At 48.4% G+C, this 12,163-nt stretch overlaps 1 protein-coding gene across 1 annotated transcript in view; it reads right to left on the bottom strand.

Moving 5' to 3' along the window:
- PFKP (phosphofructokinase, platelet) overlaps positions 1-12,163 on the bottom strand; it is a 55,849-nt gene that overhangs the window by 19,499 nt on the left and 24,187 nt on the right. Inside the window, exons 4-11 of the mRNA XM_090266449.1 lie at positions 10,179-10,368; positions 9,027-9,192; positions 8,293-8,337; positions 7,980-8,088; positions 5,063-5,158; positions 2,724-2,816; positions 1,862-1,987; positions 89-153 (exon numbers count right to left, since the gene is read on the bottom strand). Of these exons, the coding sequence (XP_090122575.1) occupies positions 89-153; positions 1,862-1,987; positions 2,724-2,816; positions 5,063-5,158; positions 7,980-8,088; positions 8,293-8,337; positions 9,027-9,192; positions 10,179-10,368 (890 nt within the window). The remainder of the gene's footprint in view (positions 1-88; positions 154-1,861; positions 1,988-2,723; positions 2,817-5,062; positions 5,159-7,979; positions 8,089-8,292; positions 8,338-9,026; positions 9,193-10,178; positions 10,369-12,163) is intronic.

Genomic DNA, 12,163 nt, shown 5'->3' with positions numbered 1-12,163 from the left:
TGTTCTGACTTTTCACAGTGAGACAGAACAAGCAGACCCTGGCAGGGCTTTGTGAAAAGACAGCCTCCAGGACCTTCAGAATAGTCACCTTCCTCGGAGCTGCACAGCATCCTTGAACCTCCTCTCATCCATCGCCTTTTGGACAGCCTGGGTCTTTAAAGAGATGACAAGAGGAAGAAAGCTGGATCAGGACTCAGCGCAGCCTCGGGCCCAGTGCAGTGCCTCCACCTCATGCCCTTTGTATCCCAACTTTGGGCAGGCAGGCAGGCAGGCAGGCAGCCCTGGCTCAGCAGTCCACACTGGGCTGCAGCCGGCCTGTCACTGCCCAGCTCTGAGGGAGACACCCAGAGCCATTAACTCAGGCCACTACATAGAAAAGGATGAGGTGGCCCCGATGACCAGCCCAGGGCAGCAAGTCCTGAATCTTAGGGATTTGGCTCTACCAGAGCAGAGCCAGAAGGAAATGCATCTCACAGACAAGGTTCTGACAAATTCCCAGCTTGATTCTGGTGAGGAAAAAGCGAACAGGACCACCTGCCCTGGGAGTCTGGGGACCCAGATGGGGTCTCGGCAGGCAAAGAAGAACAGCTTGGAGATGACATGCCCTACAGGGACCTGGCCTCTGCCCCTTCAATCTGAGGGTCTCAGGCAAGTTACTTAGTTTCCCCATCTGTACAATAAGGAAACCACCCCCAGCCTGCAGTGTTTTCTATGGTTATAAAGCACACCAGACTCTTAGGAAAACACATGGAAAACAGCAGAAGGAAATGAGGGGCTCACTGTGGCTTTTGTGAGCATCTGACTGAACTACTATAATGCATGGTTGTTTGGAGAACAAACCAGATCATACCTACATATTTGTCTCTGAAAGAACAGACACTAGACACAAGACAGAGACTCAAAACAGACTATTGCACATAGTTCAATGTCCTGATTCTCTTAAGCCGGTCATCTCACTGTCTCACAAACACATGCACACAAATACACACATTGACTCCCATGTATGCACGCACATGCCAACACATACAGGCACACGTGCTTAGACAAAAAAAGCACACACACATAGACACATGCATATAAAGACATGCACACATTCAAACAAATATAGACAAGCATACACATGATCACACACACATACAGACACACATACACTTATACCAAGAAAACACATATGGACATACACATACACAGGCTTAATTCCCTCCCACAGGCTTTGGAAAATGATGTGTCTAAGGTGATTTCCAATATGCCCCATGACTTAATTAGTTAATCACCTCTCTTGTATATATTATACAATGCATGTACTTCAGAGCCACTGAAAAAGACCAAGTAGGACAATAGTCATCAACAGACTTTGAAAAATAAAAGATAAAAACAATTTCTAATGCAGCTCACTGCCGCCTCCCCTAGTGGACACTGAGGTGGCAGACTACAGCCCAGGGCCTGGAGGAAGCGGGTGTGTGCTGAAATGCCACCGGAATTAGTCATGTCAGAGTCACATCACAGACTTGAACACACTTTGAGACAGGATAAAAGGAGTGGCTGAAATGTGAGAGGCCAAGGACACCCCGTGCAGCCCACCCCACAGGTTTCTCACAGCCCTTTTCCTGCATTCTGTCTCCAGCTTTTGGCAGAAACCGTCACGGGCCCTCCCATCACAATCCTTCCTGATAGTACAGCCTGCTCGAGGGGAGGGGAACCAGTCCAGGTGATACAGAGCTTGCTGCCACGCCCACATGGCCGCTCCCAGTGTCCTCATTGAGGTCACTTAACTCCCTGTGCAGCTTGTCTGCAACAGACAAGGGGACGACGGAGCCTGTGGCACTGCGTGCTCCCCACCCCCGGTCCAACCCCGGCTCACCATCTGCACGCACTCCATCAGGGGCAGGCGCACAGCCTGGTTCCCATTCAATGACACCACACAGGCCGGGGTCTCCGGAGTGGCCTGCAGAAGAGCAACAACGGCTTCCACCCCCATGCGGCTGGCCTGGAAAAGATATTCAGGAGGGTCGGAGACAGCCCACCATCTGGCCAAGGCAGCGCTCTCACTGTAGACCCCCTTGGTGCCCCCAGGCCCATGTGTTCATAGGCCCCTGCCCCTGTTCTGAGACAGCCCCATGGTGTTCTAAACACGTCTGTCCTCAACCTCCCTCCTATACTCTGGACTTGAGTCCCAATTAAAAGCCCTCCTTGCTTAACCCACCTCCAACAAAGAGATTTAGTCTCCACTAAGAACTGGCCAGGAGGGGAAGAAAAGTGGAGGGAAGAAAAAAGAAAGGAAGAGGAGGGGAGAGGAGGGAGGGGAAGGAAAGGGGAAGGAAAGGGGAAGGGAAGGGTCTGTGGCATGAAGAGCAGTGAAGATAAACAATCCAGGGTCTGGACTCTGCTGTCCCCTGGCTCTGTTTCTAGAAAACTGCACATGAATGCCATGCTCCCACATTCTGGATTTGATCCTGGAGTCCCCATCATCCTCAGCTGTCCATGTGGGGTGGGGTCTCTCAGAGTCTGGGTGACTGGGGTCCTGGAAACTGGTGTAATCTGAGTCTCGCAATGACAACAGGGCCGGAGCATCTCAGAGACGAACCACTCGGCGCTGCAGGCAGATGCTTTTGCCAGATTGCACTACAGAACAGCTATCAGTCTTGGGAGCAAGTTGCCTCCTTTGTGCTCTCAGAAATGCTCCTTCCCTTGTGATTTGCTGGACAGTTTCCACCCTCACTTACCAAAATCCTGTCAAAGGCTGACGGCGTCCCACCTCTCTGCACGTGTCCAAGTATGGTCACTCGCGTGTCGTATCCCAGCTGCGTCACCACCAGCTGCAGGAAATAACTCCATCAGGGGACACAGAACCCATGCAAGCAGATCAGCTCCCACTCGGGGACAGGAACTAACTGGATCTGAGAAATAGTTTTCTACTCTTTCTTCAGATCTATATGGGAAATGTTCTAATTCCTAACTTATGTTTCCTGAAGGAATGCTTAGTTTAATGGCTAGTTGAAAACTGTTTAAATAACACTTTTATTGTCAAATAGAATTTTTATTTCTCTTACCTCACAAATGATCATATATAACATGATTTAAAATAAAAAGTTTCTAGAGCTTATGTTGGAAGCATGATTAATACTTCAAAAAAATATGAACATTTCCTGAATTGTCCTACATTTGTATAGCTGTATTTGAAAAACACAACAAAGTCAAGGTGTCCCCTTGGGCTGGGACCCCTGTGAAGAGGTAGGTGGCTGGGACAGGCTATGTATCTGGACCTCATTCACTCCTCTGTAAAAATAATGGGGTTGGGCTCTGTGAATTCCATGGTCTTTCTTGCTCTAATGGTCCATGGTTCAATCTCAACTTTGAGTCAGTGAGAAAGCAAACTCTTTGCTCTAACTTTATAGACTACTTCTTGTGATATCATCAGCAGATAGAAAGACATGAGCAGAGGAGGAATCATAAGTCAGGTACAGAAGGTCACCCAGGGCAGGGAGTCCCAGGTGCCTATCCATGGACAACCGTAGATTGGGGCCTCACCTCCAGGGAAGCCATTCTGCCTCTAACGTATCACTGGCCTTGCGGTTTATACCCCCTGACCTTTCACATCACTGGTCATGTGGTAGACCCCCTTAGAGGAGGAACAAGGGGATCTGAGAAAAGCCTCATCTGACTTTCATACAAGTCCTTGCATCACCACTCCCATAAGCATTAAGCCCTCAGGATAGTGACTATCATCAAATAATCTTAGCAATAAAGCTTCAAGTCTGTTGGCCACGTAGGCTGAGCTTGGTCAAACTAGAGATAACATCTAGGCCTCAGCTGCTTTTCAGTTACTGGCCCAGAAAAGCAGCAAGGCCAGGCAGGGTGATGCCACAGCTGACATCAGGACCAGCTGTGATGATTAATGACCCACTGCCCTGGTGCCAATCTATCAGTGGAGGCCATGATGCTGAGGAGACACACCTGGAAAGCTGATGAATATTCTACTATGATCCTCCTCTAAGGCCTCAGATAAAAGCCCTCAAGACAAAGGACTCAGAAATGCTCTCTCTCTCTCTCTCTCTCTCTCTCTCTCTCTCTCTCTCTCTGGAGCACACCCTCACCTTTCCCCCTCTTCTCCACCCAGGTATATTTTCTTTGCCTTTTCCTTCTCCTAGGTCCAAGGGCCCTTCTTTTGCCTCTGTAACTTGTTTCCTGGGCCCACACCACCCAACTGGCTCACTTCTTCCAAAGCTCACTTCTTCTACCTCTATAATTTTCTAAATAAACTTTTTGACTGTATTTGAGTCTTGGCTTTGACCTCTCTCTTACCCAAAACTCAAGAACTGAGGTCTAACACCTGGTATTGTTTGCCATTAACACTTGGAAATGCTGTATTAGCTGATATAACTCCAGCTATCTCTCAATATTTTAAAGTTTAGGTGCACAGCTTGTACTGGAATAAAGAAGGCAAAAGAGAGAAACCAACTTGCAAAGCCAAGTTGATAACATCCTTTGCACTGATGCGTGGCTTCAACCAGAGCCCGTCTGCCACCCTGGTATGCCCAGTAAATGCCCAGTTGCCTCTATAACTGGGGAGCCCTGATGATCCTGTCACAGGCCTGACATGCCAGCACCCATGGTTGAACCCTGTGGCAGTAGGACTGTGGTGTCAGTCCCTCTGCAGGCAGGGAGGGGCAGTGACTCACGTCCAACACACAGCTCTCTTTGCAAAGCATGGTCAGCTGATGCTCCCCAGGGAGGAGGTCCTCGCTGCTATGGCTGACCCCCAAGGCTCTTGGGGCAGCTGGCGCCCACAGCTGGGTTCTCCATTCCCACCCTTCCCCATTTCCCCTCTCTCTATCTGGAAGCTCTGGCCCTTTAGGGTTATTCTCAAAAATAACATGAGCAGCACTGGCTCTCCAGAAGCCGGGAGCTCTACAATTCTCATGTCACTGAAGAAGATATGAGTCAGTATGAAAATATTTTTTACTCTCATGAAGAACAAAAAAAGTTTTTGGAAAAATAATGCCAAAGCCACCCCCTTTCCAGGCAGGTGGTGGAGGGGAGGGGAGAAACTGGACATACTCACATCCTTTATTTGCTCCGAGGTAATAGGCTTATTTTGGGTATCGATTGCTCCTTCAGCCACAATGATGATATTCAGCCTTTTTTTCCGGGCCCGGTTCTAATGAAACAGAAAATGAAAATCCTCTAATGCCTAAAATGTTCTAAACAAGACCAGGGCCAGTTTGTCCCCATTGAACTGCCCTCTTGCCATGTAGAAACTATAACCTAATTTCACAAGCACTGTTTCCTAAGGACATGGGAAGAAGGAGAAGGTGCTCTGGTGAGCAGGTGCAGGAGGACGAGATCTGGTGATGTCACCACAGCTATTGGCACTCAGGCAGCCCCAGATTGGGAGGCTATGCTGACCGACCTTTGACTATGATCCCCACGCATCGCTGCACCCACAGTCTGGCTCCCCAGGAGTCTCCACTGCTCACCGGACTGCCCATCTCCTTCGGAAGCCAGACAACCAACCACCTCTCAGGAATCCTGCCCCAACCCAGAAATTCTCGGCCACTGGGATTAGAAGACAGGGCCCCAGACCCAAGCCGGAGGCAGGAAGGCGGGAGAACCCAGAGCCCAGCCAGATCAGAAGCTGCCTGCACAGGAACAGACAGACAGGTGCTGTTGTGACACCTGGGGCTGCTGCTGCCCTCACAGACTCAGGGCAGCCTGCAAGGATGCCCTGAAACCATTCTCCTTGAGTTTGTTCTTTATAAAATCCCCGATTCAGGACCCTCTGGTAGGGGTGTAAGTGCTGAGGGGCAGTGAGACCTCGAGTGGGCAGTATTGGAGCTGCCCCTGCCAGGAGCCCAGAGGACATCACCCAAAGTGGGCGGTTCCCACGAGGCTGCCCCATCCCACAGCCGAGGTCAGAAATACATTATGCCCTTTGGCTGTTTCTTTATAGATACTAATAGATTTGCTACACTTTGGAGAATGTATTGACCGGAAATTTTCTAAAAGGTGTAAAGATGTGACTTTAAGAGTGATTATTTTTACACCATTTGAAAAAGCAAAATCAGAAGGAATGACAGGTCCATAAGTATGGGCTCATCCAGACAGCCACCCTTCACCCATAAAACAATTTCCCCAAGGTGGTGAGAAATAACGGAGTCGTCTGCACACTTACGTGGAGTGATGGCCCTGTTTGTACAGGCCCCTGAATGCCTGATGGCTCCCCAGCTGGACTCACTCACTCACTCATCACAAAGTTGCTAAAGAGTAGCGTATTCACCACATGACAGCCTAGGGGCTTAGGACTTGGGAAGGTGCCAAAGTCCCCCTGAGGGTGGCAGAATCAGGATTCAGTCCCAGGCCAACGAATTCCACAGTCTTTTCCAATTCCATACTGAATGCCTGGGGTGGGGGCGCCCTAGGGCCTGCATCCTGGGCCAATTACGCAGAAAGGTATTTGGAAAAATCCTCCCAGTGCCACATTAACAACCAAAAATGAACTACAGATATAACAATATCAAGTGCTTTCACGCACAGGTGAGTCTAAACCATCGGTCCCCACTCTGCCATCACTCAGGGGGCTGACATATTCTGACTCATGTCCTGGCTGATAGTGCAGCTTAGAAAGTCTGAAACCCAGGGAGTTTGCAGACAAGCCCACACAGTTACAGTTACAGTCAGTGCAGCAGCCTCAGCACCGACCTCTGACCTGCTGCATGCTCACTTCCTGACAGGGAGGGTGTGTTTCTGTCTCCAAGCACTGCCGCCATCAGACCTTGGCCTGTGACGGTGTTGTCCTGGGCCAGGCCAGAGACTATCAGGGACGCAGAGGACAACTCACAGAGGCGGGCACGGGCCCTTGGGGCTGTGATCTTATGCAATGTCCCATGTGATGGTAATTAAACAACATCCTCAGCGGCACACAGAAGCACCTGTCCAGAAGGAGTGCCGTCCTCATCTCCTGCAACTAGCCACATATCTCCCAGCACCAGCTGGATGTGGAGGATGCTGCCATGTGCTCAGGCAAGACCGAGAAACAATGAGCTTGGTTGTCACTTGCAATGCTAGTATTCAAACTTTGGACATTCCCTGTCATCACTGGTCTATTTCAGGCTAAGAGCTCCAACTTCAGAGGCCTGACTCTTCCAGGTAAAGAATTCCCATCTTCAAATCTGTTACCATGAAGGTGATGGCAATGTCTTACTGCACGTGTGTCCTTGCTGTGGGTAGTGCTTACTATGTGTTTGCTGCATACAACTGTAACAAGTCCATGCCATAGGCTCACATCCTTTACCTGTAGACCAGTGATAAGAGGGTTATAAAAAGAAAGCCTGGGGAGTTCCCACACACTGGAGTTACTGTCCTGAAAGCTGTTGTTTTAAGTGAGACCTCAGATGCCTTAATTAGAGGGAAACTTGCCTCATGTGAATGATCCACAGCGTGAAACACAACCATGCCACAAACTACGGACAGGAGGGAAAAGCCTGCTTCACAGTGATTCACCACCTGACGTCAAGCTCAGCGCACGGGGACACACAGCTGAGGGAACCGTCATAACACGTACCAGGGTCGTGGGGAATTCAGATCAGAGTCGGAACACAGGTCTGTTCATATTGTTATGTGGAGATAAAACAGGAAACAAGTTTTCTCCCCAACGCTGATTTCTTTCAATAGCTGAGATCTCGTGGTACCTCTTCCATGTAAAACTAACTGTGCTTTGCATGAAAAACAGAACAGTTGTCGCTGTTTCTCTATCACCTCACTCTTCGCAGCACTGGGAAGCAAACCCCCATGTGAACAGCCAATCAGACAATCAATATATGCAGGTGCTATGCACCCAGCTTAAATTCACTTCAGAATCTAACAGTGTTCAGCTGTCTAAAACTCTGTCCAAACTGAAAACCCTAAGGGCACTCACAGGGCACTGCCAGTGCAGAGCAGGGAGAATGGCTGGAAGCCAAGGAAAGCAGAGAGCAAGTTACCTCTGACAGCTTGATGCACATGGTCTCCTGCCAACCCTCTTCTGGTGGAGATTCCGGAAGGAACACCCAGTCCGCCCCACAGGCCAAGGCACTCACCAGGGCTAGGTACCTATGCAGAGACAGCAAGGATCCAGTTAGGCTGCTGCCGGGCACCCAGCACTCAGCAATGGCCTTGGGCAGACGGAATGCTGAGCCTGCTTGGGAGCCACTGGACCCTCGCGAACCCCTCCCGCAGCATTTGCACTGGGGTGCGGGGCTCTCCAGGGTCCTAGGGAGGATCCTTTACACCTGAATCATGTCTGCACATACATACCCGCAGTGTCTCCCCATGACCTCGAGAACAAAGGTCCTCTGGTGGCTGGAAGAGAGACAGGAGTGTCCACTTACCACCGCTGGGAAGAGCACAGGACACACAGAAACAAGTGCTGTCACAGCCAAGTCAGACAGTAAGACTGCTTCATGATTATGGCAGGTGCCCAGCCTTCCCCAAAACGACCAATTTCTACAGAAGCAAATGCTATCACAAGAGTATTTTAAACTTTTATGAGTAAACAGGTGTGGGGGGTGAGTACACTTTCCAGGTCCACCTTTTACAGCATTTGTTGGAGTCTGCATCACCATGGACAAAGTGCCATGGCTTCACTGACACTTCAGTGCATGGCAGGTTACAAATGTAACCACGTAGGATGGGGACACCTCCCCACATCTCTAGCATGGGCTGCGGTGACATTCACACACACTTTTACTTTCCACTATTCCTGCAGGAGAACTCTGGGCAAGACTTTAGATAATGGTGACTTTTGTCTACTAAATTCTCTCTAATGAACATGTTTTTCTTCCCTGATGGTGGGGAGAAAAGTAACTTTATAAAACTGAAAGTAAAAAGTGAACCTGAGAACAATTTTCTTGCACCGTTTCTAATATTCAAGTGACAGGAGCTGCACCAGAACACCCTCTGTGGAAACTTCAAGAGTCAGCACAAGTGTCTAACCGCAGTGCACTGGGTGCCCCATGCCACCTGCCCACCCACTGCTCCTCCAGGTCTACCTCTGGGCCGTTGTCATGATGGCATCGACGACTTCAATGATCCGATGCAAAGCTGAGTCAGTGCCGATGGTCATGTCTGTCCCACAAAAGTCGTTGTCGATGGAGCCCACCATCCCCACGACGTTGAGGTACCCATGCTTCTTCACCTCCTCTTTGTTGATCTTGCCTGCAGGGGATACAGCCACACTCTCCATCACTGGGAGCAGCCTGTGGACCCATGGGCATGCGAGGCAGGAGATAGGATGGCCATGCGTACACAGACCTATGACTCTGAACACGCTTTCCATATTGTTCTGTTTTCTCAGAACTCTCCATGACCTAATTCTCTACACTCATGGAAAAAAAATGTCAGACAACAGTGGAGGTGATGACAAGAAAGGAGCTATCATAAACAAGAGCATGGGACTAAAAATCAAAGTGGGAGGGTCTGCACATCGCAATCGGTGAGTAAAATCTGACTTCTGTCTGGTAACAGCCCGAGAGGATGGTCTAACTCTCAATAAGGAAACATCACAATCCCAGAATTAAGTACATAAGAATATTATAAAACCATGACATTGATTTCTTATAGGCCTGTGGGGGGGGGGGGGGGGCTAGTCAGTTGGTACTGTCTACTTAATGCCCTCAGAAAAGACTGAGTGAGCAGATCTGCCCAAATCAACTCAGAGGGGTCAAGGTTGGGGACAGCTTAGGCAGGGACTCGGGTAGCTATTCCTCGTCTTTGTCACCACCCAGCCAGCATCAGACCAGAGTACAGTGGACAGAAGCTGCTGTTGGGCCCCTGCTGCTGGAATCTGGTGGCCACTCTCCTTCCTGGACAGATTTTACAGAACTCAGGGCAAGTGCTTCAGGGCAAATAAACTGGCTATTAGTTCCAGCAATACGACTCCGCTGGCCATATTTTGTATGAAACTGGAATCGTGTAACAATACTTCTACCACAGTACAGTGACATAAATATTATTCTTACTATTGTTATTATTTGAGGTCCAATTAAGCCCTGAGGTGGTGACTATAAAACCTGACACCATGAATAATACTTCTATGACAGCAAAACAGGCAGGGTGTGTGAGGTCAAAGCTCTCTGCAGGGAGGAGAAGATGGAAGCGGGGGGAGACACCAGGAGAGGGACGCAGGGGACACAAACACGCACCGTTCTGGGCCAGCTCCTCCAGCAGCCCGCTCCACTCCTCCCGGAAGATGTTGGCCCCAGTGAGACTGCCGTCCCCGCCAATCACGCACAGGTTGGTGATGCCCCGCTGCACCAGATTGTGAGCAGCTTTCAAGCGGCCTTCCCGGGTACGGAAGGCTTTGCACCGGGCGCTGCCAATAATAGTCCCGCCCTGAAAAAGAAACAAAATCCTATGTATCTGTCTCCTAACAATTGTGTGGGACAATGGATAGATTGGCACCTGTTAGTGCTGATGTAGACATGGGATTTTCCAAAGTTAGGTTTCTCGCCCTTCAATCTCTTCAGTTGGTCCACTGTGAAAGTTTGTTTCCCCTTTTTAGCTCCACCCTGGAATTCAGTAGAGACAAAGGCTTCACGCCCAGGGGGAGCCAAGTAGGGCATGGAAACAAGGACTGCTATCGGCTAAACATGCAGAGAAGAGTTCGCAAAGTGATGACAGCCACCTTGGAGGCTGTGCAGCGTCAGGCAGCGGGACCTCTGCTCCCTGAGCCTAAGACAGACCCAGTGCTGGCATCAGCCTAGGTCAAAAAGCACCTGTCCAGTGACTCCGGGCAACAGGCCTCCCCTTCCATTACTCAGAGCTCACCATACATGTAGGCAAAATAGGAATCTGTGAACAAAGAGATTTATTTTTTAACTACATCATCCTAGCCCTAATCCTTCTTAAAGGTTAAATCTTAAAAACAAACCAACAAAAAACCTTAAGTTGTGTCATCCTAACTTCCAGAGAGATAAGTCATGATTTTTCCCACCTGGTCCTTAAGAAATGAATTCCTAGTTGTATTTAGAAAGTGCAGGGTTCCCTTGCATACATCAGGGATGCACTTATAAAGCTGGAATTGGCGAGCAGTCCTTCAAATGCATGCTCACGTCAGAGAGCTCACTCATCAACAGTGACCCTGTGTTAATGACAGTCAGTATGATGGGGACGACGTTATGACTTGCCACAGCACAGGTGAGGCTGGGTGGCAGGTGCAGGACACAGAGCAAAGGTAAGCTGTTTTTCTGCTCTTTGATTTGACCAAGAGCAATTAATTAGAGGGTCATATGATTTCTAACAACAGGAAGTTAAGTCAGCAGCCCATAAACAGGGAGGAGATAATATGCTGGGCTGCAGGGATGAAACCGGAGTTGACCAAGATACAGAGAAGTAGGCAGTGTGCACACACACACACTCCACAACCACACTTGTATCTCCTGTCTTCTGCACAATCAGGGAAATGCTTCCTTGCACGCACAGTTTGCTGTCTGGAATTTGAACAATACTGTCCTGATTTTTTGCAAATATCACTCTAGCTACATATTGATAGCTAGGAGAGTCAACGTTTATGTGTAGACTTACGGAGCTGTGACTGGTATTAAAACATACCCTGCTATCATCTCCCCGACTGTTATTGAGATATAATTGGAATACAACATTGTGTCAGCTTACGGTGCACAATGTGATGAGTTGATAGGTGCCTATATTGTGAAATGATTACCACAATAAGATTAGTTTATAAGTCTATCAACTTGCATAATTACTTCTTTTTGTAGTGAAAAGCTTTAAGATCTACTCTCTTAGCAACTTGTAAGTAAATAATACAGCATTGTTAACATTCTTAAGGTATGTGACATGATGACTTACTATATCTATACACTGTGAAATAATTATCACAGTCAAATAAATGAACATGTCCATCACCTCGCACAGTTACCTTTTGTGTGAATGCTGTGAGAACTCCTAAGATCTGTCTTAACAAATTTCAAGTATATGACAAGTATTATTAACTATAGTCACAATGCTATCAACAAACAAAACTGCCTCAACATTAATGTGGTGTAAAAAATAAAATAAAATCTGCTAAAAGTACCATGAGGAAAGCTAGCTACTATGCATAAATTTTTATTGCAAGGATAATTCCTCCAGTTGCATGATGTAAAGTGTTTTTATAAAATTAATTAAG

This window comes from Furipterus horrens, unplaced genomic scaffold (genome assembly GCF_987537825.1).
Source record: "Furipterus horrens unplaced genomic scaffold, mFurHor1.1.pri manual_scaffold_2, whole genome shotgun sequence".
In the NCBI taxonomy this organism is placed as follows: Eukaryota; Metazoa; Chordata; class Mammalia; order Chiroptera; family Furipteridae; genus Furipterus; species Furipterus horrens.
This window is presented reverse-complemented; position numbering and strand designations above follow the sequence as displayed.